Below are 25,290 nucleotides of genomic sequence, written 5' to 3'. Positions count from 1 at the left end.
TTGATGGGCAGGGATTTCCTGAAATAAACATTTGTGGAGATAAAATTATAGCTAACTTAGAAAGTAACAACAAGCAAAGTTGATTACCAGAAATAAATATTTCTTAGTACAACATTGGCATTGTAAAGCTAACAGTTTGCACCTACCTTTTTAGTCAAGTCAAAATTCATATTGTTTGACACAAAATGTTGATGACAGTTTCCAAAAGAGTTAATGGTTAGCTGCAAAGTTAGTTGCAATTGGCTGTACTCTTGCAAGTTCTGCAGCAAGATGGTCATGGGTGTAGAAACTGGCTTCAAATGATTTTCACCTGTATACAAAATCAAAGGTTTATAATTTCAGCAAAAGTACTTGTTTTAGAGTACCGAACTCATTTTTTCCAATTGAGGGGCAATTCAGAGTGGCCAATCACCTAGCCTGCACATCTTTGGGTTGCGGGGGCGCAACCCATGCAAACACAGGGAGAATGTGCAAACTCCACATGGACAGTGACTCACAGCCGGGATCGAACCTGGGACCTCGGCCCCGTGAGGCAGCGGTGCTAACCACTGCGCCACCGTGTTGCCCTGTATTTTTTTAAATTATTTTTTATAAATGCGACATATGGTGATGACCCATAAAACAAAAAGCTCCAAAAACGGGCTTCATTTTTCCCATCTAAGACAGACTGTGAAGAAAAGGCACTCAACTATACTGTTGATTAGTTTACGGTCTTCTCGATCTATGCACTGCTACATTCACAAATAGTTTTCAATAATTTCCATAATGGGAGTTGTCTTGAATCTAATAATCATTGGATCCTTCCATGTTATAATTCATTATAACTTGACTTCTGGTGTGGGCGATGGAGTGAGTGGTCACATACAGGGCAGCTCCTGCTCAAAGTCACAGAAAAGAGCTCTTTTTAACCAGTACTGGGTGGAATTTTGATGAAAATACATAGGTCAATGTTGGAGGAGTAATTTCCCCCAGGAGTGGTATGTCTGCTGGTTACCAGATCCAGCAGAAAACAGTGAGAGATTTGGCTGAAAAGTTGGAACAAGCTTCTGTTGTTTCAGCAACAACAAAAGCCACTTTAAACATGCAGGTGTGTGGGGGGGGGGGGCCTGATGCAAGCTGGAAGGCTTCAACTTGACTTGATGGCCTTTATTAAAGCTGAATTCCAGCAGCAGAGGAAACAAATGCGGAAAGATCGCGCAAAGGCCACTCAAGAAGCGGTGGCACATCTGAAGAGTTGTTTGGAACGGGTGGAGAAGTGTTTGGAGGTGCAGAGGTCACAGATTCGAGAGATTGAAGGAGTGATCTCAGACCACAGCGATCGTGTGGTGACTCTGGAGGCGGATGTGGGGCTCCTAGGAGACCTTTGTAAGACGTTGAGGGCAAAGGTTGAGGAGCAGAAAAATACCTTGAGAAGGCAGAACCTGCGAATAGGGAGCCTGCCTGAAGGAGTGGAAGGTGTGAGTGGCACCAGGTACGTATCGAAGATGCTGGTGGGACTGGTGGCAGAAGGGGTGCGAGATAAGACGCCTGAAGTGGACCGAGCGCATAGGTCCCTGAGGCAGAAGCCGAGAGCTGGGGAGCCACCGCGGGAGGTAATCGTGAGGCTCCACAGATTTGAAGAGAAAGAGAAGTTCTGCAGTGGGCTAGGGAGAAGCTTTCCAGCGACTGGATGGGGAATAGGGTCCGAATTTATCAGGTCATTGGAGCAGAGTTAGCAAAGCGACGGGCAAGCTTCAACAAGACCAAGGCGGTGCTGTACCGGCGGGAGAGCAGGTTTGGGGTGCTCTACCCAGCGAAACTCTGGGTGACGTTCAGAGGCCGGGAGTAATATTTTGAGACCCCATTAAGGAGCATAAACTGGGGGAGAACTGAGCGGACAATACTTGGGAACCGGGGTGCTGGCACTGTGTAATGGTTAGGAGCATGTTTGAAGTGGAAGTAGGAATTGGGGAATGTTCATTTTTTTTGGCAGGGGGAGGGGGTTTGCGGTTTACTGTTGGGATTGTATGGGGTGGAAAATTTATGTCGGGATGGATGCTCCTGTCCCCCCTCCTGTTTTCAGGGACTCTTTATGCTTAACATTTGTTTGTTTGCTTTTGGAGAAGGCTGCCTGGAGTTTAGGAAAAGTGTTTGTTTGGGTGGAGGAGGGCAAGGTGAACAGGGAGTATTCCTCCTTGAGTGGAGTGGGGTGGGGGAGGTCATTGATAAGTGCCCTTGGGAAGGTGTTGCTGCGCTAGCAGGTTATGCTGGTGAACTGAAGTGAGGTGTGGGGGGGGGGGGGGGGGGAGAGGCAGAGAGGGGTGGCCAGGGGTAGGGGAGGAGGGAGGGGTTGTTGCGACGTGGCAGGGGATGAGAGAGGACATGGTCATAGAACATAGAACATTACAGCGCAGTACAGGCTCTTCGGCCCTCGATGTTGCGCCAACCTGTGGAACCACTCTAAAGCCCAGCTACACTATTCCCTTATCGTGCATATGCCATAGGCGGTGAAAGGGGCCACCTGGGAGGGGCTAGGTATAGGGTGGAATTAAAGGGCCGGGAGATAAGTGTGGAAGATGAAAGACGGTAGAGGAGATTGGAGGCATTAACCTCCAGTAAGGCTGATAACGTGGAACGCCCGGGGACTGAATGGGCCGGTTAAAAGGACGCGGGTGTTCGCACACCTCAGGAGCTTGAAAGCGGGATGGTCTTTTTCTGCAGGAGACGCACCTCCGCGTGAAGGACCAGGTTAGGTTAAGGAAGGGGTGGGTCGGGCAGGCTTTTCACTCCGAGTTTGATTCGAAATCGAGGGGAGTGGCGATTTTAATGAGCAAATAAATGGAATTTGTGACTGCGAAGGTGGTGAGGGGTCCGGGTGGGAGATATGTGATTGTGAGTGAAGTATTGGAAGGGGCACCGGTAGTGTTGGTAAATGTGTATGCCCCAAATTGGGATGATGTGGGTTTTATGAGGGGGTTGCTGGCAGCGATCCCGGATTTGGCCACGCACCAGTTGATCATGGGAGGAGATTTTAACTGTGTCCTAGGGCCGAGGGTGGATAGGTCGAGCCCCAGGTCGATGGGTAGGGTACAAATGGCAAGGGAATTGGGGGGGGGGTTTATGGAGAGGATGGGTATGGTGGATCCATGGCACTTTCAGAACCCAGGAGAAGGGAGTATTCCTTCTTTTCACACGTCTATAAGGTGTATTCGAGGATTGATTACTTTGGGTGATTTTGGTTGGAGTGAGGGAGCAGAGTATGCGGGGTTACTTATCTTGGACCATGCGCCCCACTGGCTGGAGATTCGGTTTAGATCAGGACGAGGGCAGATGCCGGGGCGGAGGTTTGACTATGAGTTGTTAGCAGATGGAGGTTTGTGTGATAAGGTGTAGGCTGTGATTAAGGAGTAGGTGGAGTTGAATCAGAATGGGGAGGTGTCGGCGACCATTTTTTGCGAAGCACTGAAGGCAGTGGTCCAGGGGGAATTATTTTGTTTAAGGCTCGTGTGGATAGAGAAAGGAGGGAGGAACATGACCGTCTCGTTAGCAAGATAGTGGAGGTGAACAGGGAATATTCAAGGATGCCCACCGTGGAGGGATTGGCAAGGAGGAAAAAGTTCCGGGGCAGTTTAATAGGCTGACAACAGGGAGGGCGGGAGGGCAATTGCGTAGGGCAAGGGGGGTGCAATAGGAGTATGGGGAGAAGGCGAGCCCCATGCTGGTGCACCAGCTGCGGAGGCAGGCTGCGTCCAGGGAAATATTGAAAAATACGGACTGGGGATGTGGTGTCAGGGCCAGGGATGATAAATGAAGCATTTAGGGAGTACTACCATTGACTTTATGAGGCAGACCCGGCAGGAGAGGAGGGGGACATGGGGCGATTTCTGGACGAGCTGGAATTTTCCCAGGTGGAGGAAGCAAAGAGGTAGGTGTTGGAGGTGCCTCTGGGGCTGAAGGAGGTGTTAGATAGTATCAGGGGATTGAAGTCGGGGAAGAACCCTGGGCCGGATGGGAACCCAGTGGAATTTTATAAGGAACTTGCGAAGGACATGGCACCAGATCTGTTGGGAGCATTTAATGAAGCACTGGAGAAGGGGGAGTTGCCGGGGACGATGACGCAGGCAGTAATCACACTAATCCCGAAAAAGGGGAAGGACCCGGTGGAATGTGGGTCGTATGGGCCAATATCACAATTGAACATGGATGTGAAAGTATTGGCTAATTTAGGGGGGGATGCCATTTATAATAGCATGGGGTAGGTTTAGGTAATTGGGGATTTAGGTAGCAAGGGAATGGACAGGGCTCCATAAGTGGAACTTAACGAAGCTGGTGGAGGAGGCTAGGGAGGATCTTAAGAGGTGGGAGAAACTGCACTCCAAGTGGTGAAAATGAATATTTTGCAGAGGTTCTTGTTTATCTTTCAAGCTCTCCCGATCTTTATACCAAAGCCCTTTTTTCAGAAGGTGGACACGATCATTTCTGACTTTGTATGGGCGGACCCTGCTACAGAGGCAGAGGCAGCAAGGGGGGTTGATGTTGCCGAACTTGCTTCATTATTATTGGGCAGCGAATGTGGACAAGGTGCAGCAGTGGTGGGCAGGAGAAAGGGGAGAGTGCGTTTGGATGGAGGAGGAATCTTGAAAAGGGTCTAGTTTGAGGGCTATGGTGACGGTAGCGTTGCCAATGGTTCAGAGTAGGTATTCAAGGAGCCCGGTGCTGCAGTCCACAGGGAAGAAATGGGGCGGGATTCTCCCCTATGCGGCGGGGCGAGGGGTCGCGGCGCCGAGGAGCGGTGTGAACCACCGGCATCGGGCCTCCCCAAAGGTGCGGAATCGTCCGCACCTTCAGGGGCTAGGCAGGCACCGGAGTGGTTTGCGTCCCGCCGGCCGGCGGGGAAGGGGCTTGGCGCCATGCCAACCGGCACCGAAGGGCCTCCGCCAGCCGGCTCGAGTTGGCGCATATGCGGGAGTGCCAGCGTGTGCTGGTGTCATCCCAGCGCATGCGCGGGGTCATCTCCGCGTCGAACACTCCAGCTGACGCATAGGAATAGAGACCCCCACGGCATAGGCCCGCCCGCGGATCGGTGGGCCCAGATCGCGGGCCAGGCCACCGTGGGGGCAACTCCCGGGGCTGGAGGGGGTTCCCTAGGTTGCCGGGATACACCCTGCTGGAGCAACTGTTGCTCCTTGATGTGGAAGGGGAGGGAAGAATTGGGGATATATACAAGAGGCTGGGGAGCAGGGAGGCAAGCAGGTGGTGAAGATCAAGGAGAAATAGGAAGCAGAGTTGGGAAGGGAGATCAATTGGAGTGAGGCACTGTGTAGGGTAAACGGGACCTTCTCTTGTGCAAGGATGAGCCTGATACAGTTTAAGGTGGTACACAGAGTGCATATGACACGGGCGAGAATGTGTGGGTTCTTTCAGGGGTAGCAGATGCGTGAGAGAGGTATGGCCGGGGCTCAGCGAATCACATGTACATGTTTTGGGGTTGCCAAAAAATTGGGAAGATTCTGGGCGGGAGTGTTTGCGGTCTTAGCCAGGATAGTGGAGGAGGTGGTGGACCCGGACCCTTTGGTGGCAAAATTTGGGATCTCACAGAAGCTGGAGCTCATGGAGAGGAGGAAGGCCGATGTCTTGGCCTTCGCCTCTCTGATTGCACAGCGGCGAATTTTGCTGGAGTGACGGTCGGCATCGCCACCGGGGCTAGCGGCTTGGCTGGGTGACCTGTACGACTTCCTGCGATTAGAGAAGATAAATTATGAATTAAGGGGCTCTTCAGGGGGGTTTCAGGAGCTGTTCGTCGCGGGGGAGGGCGGGTGGAAAAGGGGAAAAATCTGTACAGACTGTATAGTTTTAAAAATAAATTTAGAGTACCCAATTATTTTTTCTCTCCAATTAAGAGGCAATTTAGCAAAGCCAATCCACCAAACCTGCATAACTTTAGGTTGTGGGGGTGAAACCCATGCAGACATGGGACATGTGCAAACTCCACACGAATAGTGACCAAGGGCCGAGATTCAAACCCGGGTCCTCAGCGCCGCAGTCCCAGTGCGAACCACTGCGCCACATGCCGCCCCACAGACTGTATAGTTAAGTGTTGGATGTTTCCCGGGGTGTTTATTCGCTGTAACCTGTTTTGATACACTTTTGTAATAAAATACATTTTCAAAGAAAATAATTCATTATAGTTTAAGCATGTGTTAGGAAAACAAAGGTAGTTTTAAGGGATTAATATTTGTATGGTAAGCATTAGCAATAAGGTGTAGTTTCAGGTGTGTTAAATTGACTATTTTACGCCTGGAAGGTAAAACCTATAGTTAGGTTCATGCTGGACCACGGTGTTTCTATAAGTGGGGGGTGGTTAAATTCCAACTGTGCGCATGAAGGGCAGCACTGTGGCACAGTGGTTAGCACTGCTGCCTCACCCCGCCGAGGACCTGGGTTCAATCCCAGGTCACTGTTAGTGTGGAGTTAATACATTCTCCCAGTGTCTGCGTGGGTCTCACCCCCACAAACCAAAGATGTGCAGGGTAGAAGGATTGGCCCTTAATTGGGAAAAAAACACTTCAAAGTTCCAACTGTGTTTCAATTGTGCTTAGAAAGGACAACAGTGTGAAAAATAAATTAAAATCATAAGCATTTGGGCGTTCCTTAGCAACTGGGATCTTGTACGGTAGAGAAGCTTTTAATTTTTAGTTTAGTTAATTTGATTTCAGTTGAACATCGGCAATAAGAGATAGTGGACAGCAGGGTGGCACTGTGGTTCGCACTCCTGCCTCACAGGGACCTGGGTTTGCTTTTGGTCTTGCGTGACTGTGTGTGGAGTTTACATGTTCTCGTGTTTGCTTGGGTTTCCTCTGGGTGTTCCGGTTTCCTCTCATAGTCCAAAGATGTGCAGGTAGGTGGATTGGCCACGATCAGTGCGCAGCGTTATGGGGACAGGTTGGGAGAGGGGGCCTCGGTAGAGTGCTCTTTCGGAGGATCAGTACAAACTCAATGGGCCGAATGGCCTCCTTCTGCACTGCAGGGATTCTGTGCAGAAGGCAGGTCGCACAGCTCTACTTGAAGCAGTTGGTTTATAAGGCTAGCGAGGGAACATTTCTCAGCTTTGCTTGAAGAAAAGCCATACCATGTAGTAATGATTAAGAGCACAAGTGCAGAGATCTGAAGAGCAGTTAGTTAAGGAAAAAAAATGAAGAGACGTTTCCAAGAAGTCAGAGTTTAAGTTACTAGGACAGAACACTGTTCAGTAAAGAACCCAGAGCGAGCTGAGAAGAAGGCCAAGACGCCTGGAATATATCCAAAGTGATTTTCAGGGTTGTGAGATTTTACTACAGCGTATGGAACGTGAATTGAAATAACTCTGGAGAATCAGTGGCTGGATCTCGGAGTTAGTGGAAAAGCAGTTGGAGAAAATAAATCCTAAAGGGGTTGGTGTAAAATCCAGGTCTGAATTTATTGTTAAAAGTGCAGAAGCTTTGTTTGAAGGCATCATTTGGAAAACCTGGTCTGAATTTCAGAATGCAAACTTCCAAGCCAAAACATACTTATAAGGGAAGATTTTAAAGTGTGTTCTTGCAAATGGAGTTTGGAAACTCACCCGTGACAATCATCTGGAGGGGGATTCTGGAGAGAAAGCCCACTTGGGGTTCAGAGTGGAGAGTGTATTTGACCACAGTCATCTAGCGTGCTTAAAAGGGACTGTGTAGGTGAAGGTATATTTTGTAAACTTAAAACTTGTGTGTAATAAAAGATGTACTTTGTAATCGTTAAGCTAAGGGGGGAGTAAAAGCGTATTGCGTCATAATCTAATATTTTCATGATTACTAAATTTTTTCTTGTTAAAAAACTAAATTACTGGTCCTGTGACTCGGTTCCTCCACATTTTATGAAAAAAATAAAAGATACGGCCTTTTGAGCCAAGATTTCATTCTGGGATCTTCCCGTCCAGTTATAATATCAACTTGAATTGTAACACATGAGGCATGGATGATCACTAGGATGCCAGCTCTGGTTGGACACAGGATCATTTCCAGTGCCCGCTGCATATACACATGATAAAGACAGGAGCAGCGGCAGGTTGAGGTTTAGGCTTAGCTGCAATTCCCCTGAACAGTAAAATGGTCCACTTATACAGTGCAAATGCTCACATCTGAATGATGGCAACATCGGGCAAGTAAATGATGGCAATATCGGGCTAGGTAGCAGCATGGGACAAGCTCGAAGCGATGATATAATTCCAAGTCAGGATAGTGTGTGACATGAAGGGGAATTTGCAGCTCGCAGTGTTCCCACACAAATACTGCCCTTGATCTTCCAAGTGCTAGAGATTGCGTGTTTGGAAGGTGCTGTCTAAAGGAGTTTGATGAGTTGCTAAACCCAAAATATGAAAGGGGAGTGCGCAAGCCATTGTGTCATCCCTTTTAACAAACAGTTTTAGCATTAAATGATATTTCAAACTACCTTCGACACCTGGGCTCAACGGCAAGCCTACGCATTCCAATGGATAGAGCTTTTTATCTGCATAAAATAAGAATAGTGTCAAGCTGATAATCAGCTAGAGATTTTTCAGATTATATACTAAATCTCCTTCACTTTACCAGATGCTGCAGTACAGTAAATAAATTACATCTCATTTCAATGTGACTCTCAAAATCTTTAACACCTTTTTATAGTTGCTGAGCAACAACAGATCAGCAAACAAGCAACATATGGCTTATGTAACACTTGCTTCATAGTACAAATAATTTATATATAACTGTCTAGTTTCACGGATATAGAATTTAAGAGAACAGAGTAAAATCTAAGATGGTGCTAATTTTATTTTTTAATATAAACTCTTCCAGTTTTATTAATAAACAAAACACTCCAAGGCCAAATAAATCCTAACTTTGCATTCAGGTTCTTCAGACATCCATGTAATTAGCTGGACTATTTTTTAAAAAAAACAGAATATTGTCCATGAGCTATATTCTATTTATTAAGGTCACTACAGAACTGACCAATAAAATGAACTGGTAGGAAGAATAAAAATAGAGGCATTTTCTAAATGGCGGAAGGCTTTGGAAATCTTAAGCACAAAGGGACTGAGGAGTCCTCGTTCAGGATTCTCTTGAGGTTAACGTGCAGGTTTAGTTGGCAGCTAGGAAGGCAAATGCAATGTTAGTATTCAACTTGGGAGGGGGTCCGCAAACATGATTCTGGGTCTGTAATCGATGGGAGTTCAGAAGGTTGGTGGGGGAGGTTTGAATCTTACAGAATACGGAAAGGCCTAGATAGAGTGGGCGTGGAGATGTTTCCATTAGTAGGAGAGACAACACCCAAGGGTAAAACCTCAGACTGAAGGGACAATCCTTTAAAACTGAGACGAGAAGCAATTTCTCCAGACAGAGGGTGGTGAATCTGTAGAACTCATTGCCACAGAAGACTGTGGAGGCCAAATCAAGTGTCTTTAAGGCAGAGATAGATAGGAATATGGGGATCAGGGGTTATGGAAGAAGGCAGGAATATGGGGTGAGATACATATCAGCCATGATTGAATAGCGGAGCAGACCCGATGGGCCAAATGGCGTAATTCTGCTCCTATATCGTATGGTCTTATTATGGTCTATACAGAGGCACCGAGTTTAATGATTAAACTGAACCAACTGTGTTGTTGTTCTCCTGTCTTTTTCTGTATTCATGAATGCTGAGGCCCTGCTGCTCTGCTGTATCAACCCTGTAGGATTTGGTTGCGTTATTTGTAAAAATGGAAAAACTCCGAAAAAAAATATATATAAAAACATTTAAATCTGATATTTTTTTTAAAGTTACAATCTAAAGGAGACGCTCCACATTTGTAATAGTTAATTTTCAGTGACAGGGAATGTCAGGCCGCAATTATAATAATGACTAATTATTACATTGTTAGAAGGGTACAAATGCTTGAAATGCCAAGATTCAGCTGTGTGGAGAATTGAGTCTACATCTATTGCACATATGTAGCAACTTCAACATTCATGCACATCAATAGAGTCATAGATGTTTACAGCATGGATAAAGGCCCTTCTGCCCAGCTTGTCCATGCTGCCCAATTTCTATCCCGAAGCTAGTCCCATTTGCCTACATTTGGCCCATATCCCTCTACACCCAACCTGCCCATGTAACTGTCAATGTTAAGTCAGAGTGTAATGCTGTTTTCACAAAGCTAATTGGAGAGTGGTGCAAATTGGATAACAATATTTGGACATTTGAATTTATCTGCACCTCTGTTCCTTGCCTAAAATTGCTGTGCATATTTACACACAAATAACAGTGAGTGCTACTAGTCTTACCGTTATTCCGACAGTAAAATCAGGCATAAGATTTTACACCAAGTACAAGCTTGGTGAAATGAAAACAAAATCAGACATAAACATGTAGATCGATTTTTAACTGATATACCTGGAGAATATGGCACGAATGAGGTTGCAATTTCATACATTACAGGCATCACTGATAGGTGATCGAGCACAATGCCATCTTCTGTGAAGAAATCTTCAAACGTCCACTCATCATAAGGATCTTTGTCAGTTTCCAAAGTTGTCACCTTTTCAAACAGAATTATCCAGGTTAATAATCTAACAATCTACATCAAAGTCAAAAGATTCTTATTCCTCGTTAGACAATGACAAACTAAAGCAAAATACTACCGATGCTGGAAATCTGAAATAAAAACAAAAAATGCCGGGAGCTCAGAGCAAATCGGGCAGCAAACGTGGAGCGGGAAACAATGTTAACTTTTCAGATCAATGAACTGGAAAAGCTTATGTTTCAAGTCTGTAACATGGTTTAAGTCAGTAGAAAGCAAGGATGGAGTACAAAAACAGGAAATTCTTGCTTACTGTACAGGGCATTGATGAGACTACACCTAGAGTGCAGTGTACAGATTTGGTGACCTTACTTAAGGAAGGACCTACTTTCATTGGAAATAGTTCAGAGACGGTTAACTAGGCCAATTTCTGGATTGAGGGGTTTGTGTCATGAGGAAGGTTTGAGCAGGTTGGGCATTGGCGTTTAGATGAACAATGATCTTATTGAAACACACAAAATTACAAAGGGGCTTGACAACGCAGATGCTTCTCCTTGTGGGGAATCAAAAACTCAGCAACAGAGTTTCGAAACAAGGGGTCTCCCATTTAAGATGAAGAGAAGGAGGAATTTCTTCTCAGAGGACGGTTAAGTGTTTGGAGTTCTCTTCACAAGGATCAGCGGAGGTTGCACCATTCCATATATTCAAAGCTGAGTAAATCAGATTTTTAATTATGATGTGGCGATGCTGCCATTGGACTGGGGTGGGCATAGTAAGAAGTTAAAGCCCAACAGGTTTGTTTGGAATCACTAGCTATCGGAGCGTAGCTCCTTCATCAGGTAAGTCAGCTGTTGGACTTTAATCTGGTGTTGCAAGACTGCTTACAGATTTTTAATTGACAAGGAAGTCAAAGGTTGGGGGTGCAGGCAGGAAAGTAGAGTTAAATCAGGCATGGTCTCAGTGAATGGTGACGTAGGCTCAAGGGGCCAAATGGCCTGTTCCTCCTCCTTTTTCTTATGTTTTTATGGACAGGGGGAGGAGGAGGAAAAAATAGAATAAAGTCTATGCTAGGGTGGCAGGCAGAGATAAAGTGACAAAATGGATGATGGCGTAAGATAAAAGGGGATGGGTAATGGGACAAGTAAAGAAGCAGATGATGGGTTGAGGAGGCAACGTAAATGGGAATAGCAGAATCATTCTCAAGAGGCTTTCTGAAAAGACAGGCAGTGGTTATGATCCGAGGTTACTGAACTCAAGTGTTGAGTCCAAGACTTTGGGGCGGGGGGGGGGGAGGAGAAAGAGAGAGAGAAGAGAGGAGGAGAGAGAAGAGAGAAAGAGAAAGAGAGATACCATGCCCCCGCCGCGGCGTGTTTCTCGGCGGCAGGTGGCTGCCTGCCATTGGCCAGTGGCGGGATCTTCTGCTCCCGCCGCTGTCAATGGGATTTCACATTGAATCCACCCCATGTACTCAGCACAAGAAAAAATATCTGGAATATCCCTAAAACCATTTCAGGGATGACGCCAAAGTTTTCTGGCAGAGACACATTCCAAAATGGGAAAAATAAAGAAATCGTAATTTTATGAGGTCCTAACTTGACAGTGGTCTCTCAAAAATAAATTGATGGGGCTTATAGAAGCATAAATAATTAGTTTATCCAAGAATATCCTATTAATCCTAAATTAAACCTCAACTTTACTCCTAAATAACAGACCTAAAATTAATAAACATTTGTTGATTTTGTTATAAACTTTAGCTCTATTGGAATGGATGTTCTGTCCCACTGTTTTATGAAAATTGAGGTATTTACATAACTAGCTCAAAGATGAATCAGTTCAATTCAATTTGTCAACATATCGTGCTAGTTAGGTGAACTGGACATTCTGAATTCTCCCTCTGTGTACCCGAACAGGCGTCCAAGTGTGGTGACGAGGGGATTTTCACAGTAACTTCATTGCAGTGTTAATGAAAGCCTACTTGTGACACTAATAAAGATTATTATTATATGAGACACAAGAAGCGTGATTTGTTTGAAAGAAAATGTGATGTATTCCAGTTATGTCTGTACAGGTTGAAAAGATTAATAGATCTTCACTCAGCACATTGCTCAATCGTAATTGGATTTTTAAAATATATTTGTTTTCAGGATGCAAGCAAGGTTGAATTACATAGAATATACAGCACAGAACAGGTCAATCAGCCCACCTAGTCTACGCTAATTATTGTCCATCCTAGATTGATTACTGGAGACTTTGTGGTAATGGGAACTCCATGTGTGTTTTAGAAGGGTTGGTGCTTTACATATTGTAATATACAGTATTCCTCTTCTGATAATGCAAAGCTTTGATAATTTGAAGGTCAAAACATTTAATTATTGTAAATAAGAAATGTTCGACATCAGTTTAATTCCTCTGAAGCTACAACTTAGACGTTTTTATTAAAAAGATGTTATGGTTACTCAGTGTTAGTTTCATTAAAATACAAGCGAGAATTCTTGGTATTCTTAAGTTGCTTGAGACCAAGAACGTAACAAATACAGCCTTGATTTGTCAGTTTAAAAATATGTCAAAAAATTCTCAAAGCAACAGAAAGTGTGATGGATAAGAATTGTGCACCAGATACAATGTTATTATTATGTATTAATCTTTTATATAGAACTGGTTAAGAATAAACATTTATGTAACAAAAGATCACATTTTACCTTTGTCCTAAATCCATAATCATCAATTAGGCACTGTCTATAAACATCCATAGCAGCACGAGTGTTTTTACATAATTCTTCACAGTCAAGTAAAAGGTCTGTAAAAGCACATTAAAAATTAAATTGCAACACTTCTGTAATATTTTAGTCCAAAAATTTAAATACAAGCTGAAAGCAGACCTACAGCGTAAAATGTTTGTGTAGTAATGGACTGTACATTGGTTCGGGACCAAATTTTATGTTTATGATTTGTTAAAAGGTTCTGTTCTCAATGTCAGACATGGTTGCTGCACCACAAGGAATGAATGAAAACTAACAGTCAAGTAAACTCAAACGACTCATGCATCTGCTTCTAGCTGGAAGCAAGGCAAAAACAGCTAAGGCCTTTGAAAAGATTGGCTAAATCTGTTCTTCATCTACAAATGTCTTCCAGTGATGGGGAAAAAATGGAAAAACAAATTAGAAAGTAAACAAAGGCTACATTACTCAAAAAGTACGGCAGGCCATTTTCCACAATTATCAAAGCCACTCCTAATATAGCTTGGCTATTTGTCTCCGTTTTATATTATACATCATACACAATACTGCATCTTTCAGATTAGAAAGTTGTTTTAAAGCTGGAACTAGCTAAACTCTAGATTTCATAAACTTAACCAATTTTACAAAAAAAGTCATGTTACTCTGTAAACAGGAAAATAGATCCTGCACAATTTGAAAAATAATCCGTCGCAAGCAGGATGAAACAAGCAGTGGAGTTTGGAATTCACAAGAGGCACGGCAGTGGGATAGTCAGTACTCAATACAGGATTGTCGCTCTGGAGGTCAAAATCAAAAGATTGGTGGCGACCTAGGGGAGCTAAAAAAGGAAAGTCAAGGACCAGGAGAATAGGTCCCGACTCCAGAATATCTGGATCGTGGGCCTTCCAGAGGGAATAGAGGGCAGGGAGCCAACGGGGTTTGTGGCCCAATGCTGGGCAGCCTAGATGGAAGGGACAGCTTCCCCAATCCGCCAGAGATCGACAGGGTACACAGAGCGCTCCGACCGAAACCCAAAGCGGGGGACCAACCAAGGGCGCTAATTGCGAAACTGCATAGTTAGCAGGATCGTGAGATGATCCTGCGACAGACAAGGCAGACAAAGGCGAGCAGCTGGGAAGGACATAAGACTCCTGGCCTACAAGGACATTGGGCAGACCTGGCAAAGTGCATGGCCGAGTACGCCCAGGCGAAATCGGCCCTGTACAGAAGCGGAGTGAGATTTGGAACGCTGTTCCCAGCCAGGCTCTGGATCACGTTCCAAAAATAAGGAACATTGTTTCAACACCCCGGCAGAGGCGGACGGGTTTGTTCCAACGAGCGGCCTGGACAAGGGGCAGGCAAGGCAATGCTGAGGGCAAAGCAGAGGAAAGAGGGGAGAAAAAAAACTCCTGATGAACGCACACTATGTTTGCGCGGGACTGTACTGCCTCACTTTGAACAGAAATATCAGACCACAGGGAGTGGCGAGGGCAGCGGAATGCAGGAGAGGGCGAGGTAGAGACAGAGGGAACAGATATTTAGTGGGCATGGGAGAGGGGTAAGATTACCCCGGAGGGAGGCCACCACACTAGTGGGGAAAGCTAACGCAGGAAGGATGAAAGCAAGGGGGCCACAGCACACCTCCCGGCAGAGAGGACCGAGGGAACACAAGGAAAAGAAAGGGATGGGTCTCAGATTGGCTTCAGCAGGTAAGGTGCAGGCTGAAGAAACAAGATGGCGCCACAATCCCCCCCACCACGATAGTCGGATGGAATATTAGGGGACTTAACAGTGAAAATATCCAGAGTCTTCGCCCATTTGAGAAGTTTGAAAGCCGACATAGTCTTCCTTCAAGGGACGCACCTGAGGGAGAAGGACCGACTGCGGGTAAGGAAGGGCTGGGTGGGAAAGACATACCATTCATGTTACGGGATGAGAGCTGGGGTAGCCATACTGATTAGTAAGAGGATGGTGTACACGACGGCAAGGATGGTTATGGACCCAGGTCGACGGGACGTCATGGTCAGTGGTAGTCCTGGTAAACGTGCACGCACCCAACTGGGACGACACGGATTTCATAAAGAAGACCATGGATAAAAATCGACATACACCGACTTATCTTTGGGGGGGGGGGGGGGGGGTACTTTAACTGTGTACAGGACCCATTGACAACCGATCAAACCCCAGAATGGGGAAAAAGACTGGCATGGCTAGGGGATTGGGAGCATTTATGGAGCAGATGGGGGCAGTGGAGCCATGCAAAGCTTTGACAAAGAGTCATCGGACTCGAAACGTTAGCTCTTTTCTCTCCCGACAGATGCTGCCAGACTTGCTGAGATTTTCCAGCATTTTCTCTTACGTTTCAGATTCCAGCATCCGCAGTAATTTGCTTTTATCCAGGGTCTTTTATGAACACTGAGATAAGGCTGGTCGCCTGTTGGCTCACCAGCTGAGAAAGCAGGCAGCCATGAGGGAGATAGCCAAGGTAAAGAATAGCAGAGTCAGACTGGTAGCCGAACCAAAAAAAGGTTAACCAAGCATTTGAGGCCTTCTACCGGGGACTCGGGGATGAAACGATTCCTCAATGGACTGGACATGCCACTCGTGGGGGATGATAGGTGGTGGGAGCTGGAAGCACAAATGGGGCTGGTAGAGGTCATAGAGAGCATTAATCTATGCAGGTGGGGGAGACGCCAGGACCTGATGGGTTGCCAGGAGACGTCTATAAAAGACTTTTCATCACCTCTGGCCCCACACCTATGGGAGATTTTCGCAAACTCGCTAGCAAGGGGCTCCCAGCTTCCTGCGCTAATACATCTACGATATCGATGGTACCCAAAAAAGATAAAGACCTGATGGAATGCGGATCATATAGACCCATTTCGCTGCTTAACGTAGATGCAAAGGTCCTGGACGAGAAACTGGAAGACTGTGTACCAGAGGTGGTCGCAGAGGACCAGACAAGCTTAGTCAAGGATAGACAGCTAACAGCGAACATCAAACGTCTGCTGAATGTAGTACTAACCCTATCCGGGAAGAGAACACCAGAAGTAATCGTCTGCCTGGACGCAGAAAAGACCTTGGACAGAGTCGAATGGAAGTAGCTCATAGAGGTACTGGAATAGTATGGATTAGGGACGGGGTTCACCTAGTGGGTGAAATTCCTGTACAACTCCCCCAAGGCGAGCTTTCGGACCAACAACACCAGTTCTGAATCCTTCCAGTTGCACAGAGGCACCAGGCAGGGATGCCCGCCATCCCCGCTCCTGAATTCTCAATTCTCCCCATGTACCCAAACAGGCACCGGAATGTGGCAACTAGGGGCTTTTCACAATAACTTCATTGCAGTATTAATGTAAGCCTGCTTGTGACAATAAAGATTATTATTATCCTATTCGCCCTGGCAATTGAATCCCTGGTGATCGTTCTGCGAGACACAAAAGGTTGGAAGAAGAGGAGGTGTCTCACTATGCATAGGACCTGTTCCTCTACATCTCGGACCTGGCTTGAAGGAAATTATGAGGCTCCTGAAAGGGTTTGGAGCCTTCTCGGGCTGCAAACTCAACCTGGCAAGAGTGAGGCCTTTCTGGTGAACCCGAATGGGAGAGGGTCAACCATTCAAAAGCAAATTCCGCTACCTGTGGATTCAGATAGCCCACGACTGGACATGGATCCACAAATGGAATCTGACCATTCTGATCTACAGAGATGGGGTGCACTCCCGCTCTCCCTGGCAGGGAGGGTGCAGACGTTCAAGATGTATGCACTGCCATGGTTCCTCTTCCTGTTTCCTCCGAGCCCTAGCCATGGCAGCTGCCATTCCCCCTGACAAAGTGCACATCCAGCCCAGTGGTGATAGCTACGTTAAAAACTTGGAACCAGATGAGACAGCACTTCGACTTAACGGAGGTGCACACCATGACGCCATCTGCAGTGACCACAAATTCCCACCAGACATATGAGACTCCACTTTTAAGTGGAGACAGGGGGGACGCTAGCGATTAGGGACTTCTACATGAGGGATGGACTTGCAACCCTGGACGAGCTGACGGAAAGACTGGAGCTACCGAAAAGACAGGAGCTCCGACATTTGCAAGTCAAAAATTTGCTCCACAAGGAGACAACGAGGTACACTAGGGCACTGAATGTTGAAGGAAATGTTGGAGGAGGGCGTTATCTCCATAAATGTGGGGACATTTATAGATGACTGTTACAAAGGGCGAGGACACCACTAGACAATGCAAGACAGAAATGGGAGGACTAGGGATGGAGGTAGGGAGAGGACTCTGGAGCGAAGCATTGAGCAGGGCCAACACCACCTCTTCCTGCACAAGGCTCAGCCTCATGCAATTCAAAGTGGTGCACAGAGTGCACCTAACCAGAATCCGAATGAGTAGGTTCTTTCTGGAGGTGGAGGACAAGTGTTAACAGTGCCAGGGAGGTCTAGCCTACCCAGACTTGTCAGGTTCTGGACATCCTTCTTCAAGGCAATGTCCACGGTTGTGAGGCTGAGGGCGGAGCCATTCCCGAGAGTGGCAGTCTTCGGGGTTTCGGACCAGCCACTTCTTTTTTTTATTTTTTTTAAATAAAATATTTTTTTATTAAGGTTTTTTAACAAGACAATTTTTTTCCCCTTACAAACAATCACCACCACCCCCACCACCCCCCCCCACCCCGGTAGCAAAATAACGCAAATTCTCCCTGAGCAAGATATATACATGGCAAGATGGTATATTTACATAGCTTTATACACTGGCTCTTGGCCGCGCATACCGTTTCCCCCCACCCTCCATGATATCTCCCGCTCGTCCATCCCCTCAAACAGTCTCTCGTTCCCCCCTCCCAGGGTTGCTGCTGCTGCTGCACGACCTTCTTCTAATTCTCCGCGAGATATTCTAGGAACGGTTGCCACTGCCTGAAGAACCCCTGTGCAGACCCTCTCAAAGCGAACTTAATTCTCTCCAATTTTATGAACCCCGCCATGTCGTTAATCCAGGCCTCCAGGCTAGGGGGCTTCGCCTCCTTCCACAATAGCAAGACCCTTCGCCGGGCTACTAGGGACGCAAAGGGACCAGCCACAACTTTATATGGCTGGCAGACCTTTTTAAAAAAAAAAAAAAAAATTTGGAGTACCCAAAGGGCAATTTAGCATGGTCAATCCACCTACCCTGCACATCTTTGGGTTGTTGGGCAAGACCCAAGCAGACACAGGGAGAATGTGCAATCTCCACACAGACAGTGACCCGGGGTTGGGATTGAACCCGGGTCCTTGGCGCCGTGAGGCAGCAGAGCTAACCACTGCACCATTGGCTGGCAGACCTGCCAGAATTTCTCCATCTGGCGAAGATCACATACACCATCTGAGGGTCGGATGAGGGGGCGATGAGAGGAAAACGTGTACTGTACTACATAGATGCAAAAATTCAATTAAAATATTTTATAATAAAATTAAAAAGGACGGGGAGGGGGGGGTCAGGGGTTATTTCCAATGTTTGACTTTTGTAAATTGTATCTGGTCTACACAGATTTGTTTATTTTATATTGTATAAAATTAAAAACCCAAATAAAAACTTTTTTTTTTTAAATTAATGAGAATAGGAGACGGGATATACTGACCTTGGACATTAAACAATCCCCGGACCTTAATCATTAAAGAATCAAGGAAATAAACCAATTAAAAAAAATTTTAAGTTGTTAAGAATTTCTCAGATATTGCTGGTGCAATACATTTCCATTGCTTAAATAAGTTAAACACTGGAGCAATTACTGCTCGAGGAAAAATAAATGCTTTGGGCAAAACACAATTATCATCCTTCATTTTTCCAATAATTCCTACAATTAAATTCTAAATCCATTGCAAAAAAAATCCATAGAATCTAAATGATAAAAACTAGCTGTCATTCGGGCTAAATTAAACACCTCAGTGAGAAATTACCAGTACTGCAGATAGTGGTAGCACGACACGCCAGTTCATAAATAACTGCAGGCAAGTTCATTCCAGTTGGAATAATCATGGGAACATTAGTTTCCAACATCTGACATAGTTTATGTGCCACATGGAACAATACTTGACCAGTCTGATCATTTTTGTGCTGTCCATAAAGCTCACTGCATATAGAAAAAGAAATTGAGAGAAAACAACATTATTTGTAGTAACTCAATTTAGTTTCAAAAACATTTTACCTATCCTTCATTTCAACCTGCCAGTTTCTGTGCCACATTGAACAATACTTGACCAGTCTGATCATTTTTGTGCTGTCCATAAAGCTCACTGCATATACAAAACAACATTATTTGTAGTAATTCAATTTAGTTTCAAAAACATTTAACCTATCCTTCATTTCAACCTGCCAGACGTCTTTACTTGACTAACAGGATTGCAAATAGCACTTTCCAAATAGTCGTTGAGGGGCAGATTGATTCATAAAGGCAACGACACACTCTCCCATAAGACTGTACAGCCGAGTCCAAGCAACAAATACTTTATCTACCATGGTTTCTATGATTCCTACCTGCAAATGTTTACCGTCTCTCCTATATTCCCATAAGAAAGTGCCTTCAATGCAAGCTCTGATGCCACATCCTGTTCCGAATTTTGGAACAGCAGAGAGAGTTTATATAGTCTGGTCTCTGTAGAAATCTTCACGTTGGTGTTTGAGCCATCTGTATAATCTGGCTCCCTTTCTGACTTTGAATTAAACAACATACTTGCATATGCTTGAACTTGTCCTTCATATAATTGCAAAAGCACTTTGGGATTCTCATAATCTTTCAGTGAAATAAACACATCAAAATACTCCTGAAAGCCAAGGATGAAAGATCAGTATTAATCAAAAGAATTAAATATACAAATTATAAAAACACATGTTTCGCATCTCAGCGTTGCTCGGCATCACATCTGAAGTAGTGGAACTTAATGGAACTTAATAGATGGAACTTAATAGAATTCTTACAGTGCAGAAAGAGACCATTCGGCCCTTTGGGTCAGCACTGACCCTCTGATGTTACCTCGGCCCACTCGCCCGTCCCCACCCCGATAACCACGCATTGATCATGGCCAATCCACCTAACCTGCACATTTTTGGACTGTGGGAGGAAACCAGAGCACCCGGAGGAAACACACATAGACACGGAGAGAGGGTGCAAACTCCACATTTGATCCCATGATTCAAGCTTTCACAGAACGTACAAACTGAGACTTTAATGCAATACTGAGGAAAGGTTGCGTTGTGAATTGTGCCAGCTTTCGAATGAAATATGAAACCAAAGTTCTTGGTCTTATTGCTCAGGTGGATGTAAAAGATCTATGGCATTATTCAAAAGAAGAGTCCTGGTGTATTGTCCAGTATATATCCATCAATTATCATAACTGAAACAGATTATCCAGTCAGTCATTCAACATTACGGTTTGTGGGAATTTGCAGTGGACAAATTGCTTTCTCTGTTCCCCCGAAGTTAAAACAGTGACTTCACTTTGAAGCACTTTGGGATATTTTTAGGTTATGAAAGTCAATTTCAGGAGCTTTTTAAAAATTAAATGTATTGTACGGGTAAGCAGAATTGCTGGAAATGCAATTTCACAAAATAGAATTGCCTAAAACTGCCACATGACAAGAAAATAACAGCACCCTCCAGACCAAATAGCACTGGTTAAGATATTGTGAAAAGGTGGGTCCAAGATTTAGGTGGGTATACGGTGCAACAAAACTTTTACTCTGGGCACCCAACATCAGACTCCACACTCCAAAGTAGCCATGATCAGGGCAAATGAATGGTCCCCTGCTTGCACCAACATTTTACCTCAACCTCAACTAAACCAATATGTTCTACCGCCTTAGTTTTGACCACTTCCAATACAAACCATCCAATGGTTTTGAAGTGAGATTGTGCTGAGCCCTGACCTGTTTTGTTCAATAGACTTTGGCCACGAGGAATACAATGGAGATTTTCAAACAGGATGTTATTTCAATATTTTAATTAGCTGATCGAAATATTTTTAGGCATACATTTAATGGTATTGCATAATAATTACCTGCAAATTTGCAATAGTTTCAAATTTGTTTAAAAGGTTTTCACACGTTTCCTTTTCTAAAGTGTTGCCTGACAAAACAAAACATTTTCAGTGTTATTACAATGCAAAGCTCATTGTAGCTAAAGGATTTTAAGAACACAGAAAAATTACCCTTTTGATTCCTCAGCAAAAATTTAATAATCACCGCCATTGACTTTGCAATTGACACCAGTTGCTTTTTCCACTGAAATATAAACAACACGAGATCAATCGGCAGAATTTGCACATGGTTATGCACAGAAATACTTTTAGAAGAAAAACAGTCTAAAAATCGGAGTCAGGTTTGTCAGGAGTGAGATTAGAAAACACTTCAACAGGGTGGTAGAAATCAGTCTTCTGCACAGAGCAATTGATGCTTGATCAATGGTTAATTTTATCTCTGATACTCATTGATTTATGTTAATTAAAAGGTATTAAGGGATGGAGATTGGTCACAGGGAGGTGGTAACGTAGTGGTATTGTAATTGGACTAGTAATCCAGAGACTCAAGGTAATGCTTTGGCAGATGGTGAAACTTGTATTTAATTTAAAAAATTGAATTAAAAGCCTAAAGCTGACAATGAAACCATTGTTGAATGCCATAAAAATAAAGGTTCACTATTGTCTTTCAGGGAAAGAAATCTGTCATCCATACCGGGTCTGATCTACATGTGACTCCAGATCCACAGCAATGTGGTGGACTCTTAAATTCCCTTTTAAAATGACCTAGCAAGCCCCTCAGTTCAATGGCAATTAGGGACAGGTAATAAATACTGGAACAGCCAGCGACATCCACATCCCATGAATGAATTTTTTAAAACAGCCATGATGTCACTACCTGGTGGAAAAGACTTGAGGGACTAAATGGCCTACCTTTGCTCCCAGATTCCTGGCTACATATACTTATTTTAAATGATAAATCAAATTACCCCGACTACACACTCAGACTTTGACTGTTACACTCATTTATTTTGCATCACAATATAACAGAAAAATACATCTTCCTTAACATCCTTTTTGATTTGAGCAGTATTTCATAAACTAAGTATAATGCAGAAGAATAGCACAAAATAAAAAGTTTTGCTAATCACCCATTTACTTATTGGTAGGATAACTAACAGTCAATGGAACCATTAAGTACTTCATATTGGTTCTATGAATTTATCCAGTAAAGAACTATGCTAGGTTGGATTGGAAGTTCATTTGAGCTATGCGGAGTTAGCTAATTACAGTCAGAACAGCTGTCGGGAATGCGGCGTGTAGCTTCAGCAATCTTTGGCAAAATCAGCTGGGATTCCACATCCAGATTATTAACTCATGACCCTTTTATATGACCGCATGCAATTCAAATCTGAGTTAACTCCTCATCACGTTACCAAATACCTTTCCAATGCTCACCGTCAAAACGCAAACTGAATAATGAATGGTTACTTGAGCAAGGTAACAGGGGCCAGTTATCGCTCATGAAACAATATCCCAGAAAAAGAGGCCAATGCCCTCTGGGTGAAAGAGAAGATTGACAGTTTCTGAAGATAAATAGCACCAAAACAATTCATGAAATATTCAATCGGGATAAAAATGCATCAAATATTCAATCTGGACTTTTCTTAATCTGCCTGAATATATCTTTATAAATCAATTTTTTGACTTATTTCATCAATTAGAAACGACACATGGTGGCATGTTTAAAAGAACTGTCATCATGATCTTACCTCAGGATCATCAGGTTGGTTTTGGATTTTCAATTGTGCCCAAGTGACCAACCGCATTATGGTGGTCTCCGCTTCATTCAACGCAAGAGACTTCAGCAAACTGAGGCAGTCATCTCTCTTTTAACAAGGAGAAAAGACAGCATGTTCATTAATTTTTGGGGGGTAATTTTAAACCTTAGATGAAGAGCTACGGCTAATCATGTGGGGCATCAAGATTGGATAAAGCAAGAGAAAGACGAGGGAATTCAGGGAGTAGATTTCATAGAATTTACAGTGCAGAAGGAGGCCATTCGGCCCATTGAGTCTGCACCGGCCCTTGGAAAGAGCACCCTACTTAAGCCCCACGCCTCCATCCTATCGCCTTTATTCCGTAACCCAGTAACCCCACCTAATCTTTTTGGTCACTAAGGGCAATTTAGAATGGCCAATCCACCTAACCTGCACATCTTTGGACTGTGGGAGGAAACCGGAGCACCCGGAGGAAACCCACACAGACACTGGGTGAACGTGCAAATTCCGCACAGACAGTGACCCAAGCCGGGAATCGAACCTGGGACCCTGGTGCAGTGAAGCAACAGTGCTACCCACCGTGCTGCCCATTGGCTGACCCAAATCTTGGATTTTAAAAGCTTGCAGGTTATAAAAGAAAAGGCAGTTCAAGGGTGCTTCGCAGAACGGACAAATAGAATTTGGTACTGATATCTCAGAATATGCAAACATACATTTACAAATTATTTACACTACACAGGAGTTAGCAAAAGGGTTTGTGAGCAGCAGAATTCCATATAGCCCACCCCGACACAACACAAAATGTGAATATGTGAAGGAATACTTACTTTGTCATTGGATGCCAAATGTTTTAAGTGGAGAAAATAAACTTCAACTGGGCTCAGTAGGTAGGCATGAACCACTTTCAAAGCATCATCTAATGATGATGGCAATCCCTGTTTCAAGATGAACTTTACCAACCACTAAACAAAAGAACAGGTCACAGTATTAATGAAAAAGGGATGGTGAAAGTGACATTCCTCTTAAAACTAGGCTCTAAATGTACACATACATTCCTCTTAAAACTCGGCTCTAAATGCACACATTAGGTGTTGAAGTGAGGCCGCAGTTAATTGGTTCTTCATGAATACAGTACAAAACCCTAAAAGTACAAATATAGCCCAAAAATACACCCCCAAAAACTGTAACACCAACTTCACTCAATACTTGTTGACTGAAGATACATATGGTAAGTAAATTTTAAAAGACATTGTTCAACAAACAGATATCAACTTGAGCAGCCTTATGTACAATGGAATGACTAATGGGACTCTACTTAATACTTATTTTTGATCTTAGAATCAAGGTCCACCTCTACAATTACAAGTTATTCAGAATCTAGTCCTTTCAATGTTTACATACAACTTGTTATTCATATATTAAATTCACAATCTTACCATAATTTCATGAGCATTGAACATGTCGAAGTTCCGTATTCCATATCCTCTTAATAATTTCTTCATCTCCATTAGCCTGTAGCTTTCTTGCAACAATTTAACCCTATCAATAATATTATGGGTTATTTATCAGTCATTTTGGGTAACATCTGAAAGGAACTTACATGACAAATGAGAAGCATTTAGTCATAATTAATGTTGTAACTAAAAGCAGTGATGGGCGATGTAATCAACTAAAACTCCTGACTGAATAGGTGTCCTAAGCATTTCAAAATGATGGTCAAGATCATTCCATAATCTTTAAAGCCTAAATGTTTTCTGCCTACCACTGCATGCCTTCTTCATTTCCATAATTAACTTGCCACAAATAATAAATTCAGTTCAGCATCCACATACGGTTGCCTAAAAGTCACACCAAGAACTTTTGATCTCATATTGAATTAGCAGAAATCCACCATGGTAGTGCGGGCATACTACAAATTATAATACTACATTGGGTTTTTCAAGAGTAAATTACTCATGAATCTGGGGTTCAGAAATCGGTAAGGAGAGGATTGGCTTCAACAGATATCTTAGAGTCAAGTAATCAACTATAACTCGTGGAAGGCAACCAGCATCGATGAAGCAGCAACCCAGTAAGAAGTTTGCAATGTGGTCTAACTTGGAAAAAAAATTGGAGAGGGAAGAGGAAAAAAAGACATCAATTGAAAAATAAGGAAACTGGTTAAATCTAAGCTTTCCATTCTAAAAATGGTCTCTCTCTCGCGAAAATGGAAGGATTACATTTATGGAAGCATTTTTAGCCTACAGGGGTGTGCAAGTTGATAAGACTGCTGTC

General features: G+C 44.0%; 1 protein-coding gene across 1 annotated transcript in view; it reads right to left on the bottom strand.

Moving 5' to 3' along the window:
* kntc1 (kinetochore associated 1) overlaps window positions 1-25,290 on the bottom strand; it is a 263,597-nt gene that overhangs the window by 137,042 nt on the left and 101,265 nt on the right. The window contains exons 29-39 of the mRNA XM_072495542.1: window positions 24,453-24,555; window positions 23,844-23,978; window positions 23,008-23,124; window positions 21,428-21,500; window positions 21,278-21,345; window positions 19,758-20,044; window positions 19,181-19,353; window positions 13,228-13,325; window positions 10,402-10,546; window positions 8,443-8,499; window positions 147-310 (exon numbers count right to left, since the gene is read on the bottom strand). Coding sequence (XP_072351643.1) covers window positions 147-310; window positions 8,443-8,499; window positions 10,402-10,546; window positions 13,228-13,325; window positions 19,181-19,353; window positions 19,758-20,044; window positions 21,278-21,345; window positions 21,428-21,500; window positions 23,008-23,124; window positions 23,844-23,978; window positions 24,453-24,555 — 1,420 coding nt within the window. The remainder of the gene's footprint in view (window positions 1-146; window positions 311-8,442; window positions 8,500-10,401; window positions 10,547-13,227; window positions 13,326-19,180; window positions 19,354-19,757; window positions 20,045-21,277; window positions 21,346-21,427; window positions 21,501-23,007; window positions 23,125-23,843; window positions 23,979-24,452; window positions 24,556-25,290) is intronic.

The sequence above is a fragment of the Scyliorhinus torazame genome, chromosome 1, assembly GCF_047496885.1.
Source record: "Scyliorhinus torazame isolate Kashiwa2021f chromosome 1, sScyTor2.1, whole genome shotgun sequence".
NCBI lineage: Eukaryota > Metazoa > Chordata > Chondrichthyes > Carcharhiniformes > Scyliorhinidae > Scyliorhinus > Scyliorhinus torazame.
The sequence above is the reverse complement of the archived record's forward strand: the minus strand, read 5'-3'. Positions and strand labels throughout refer to the sequence as shown.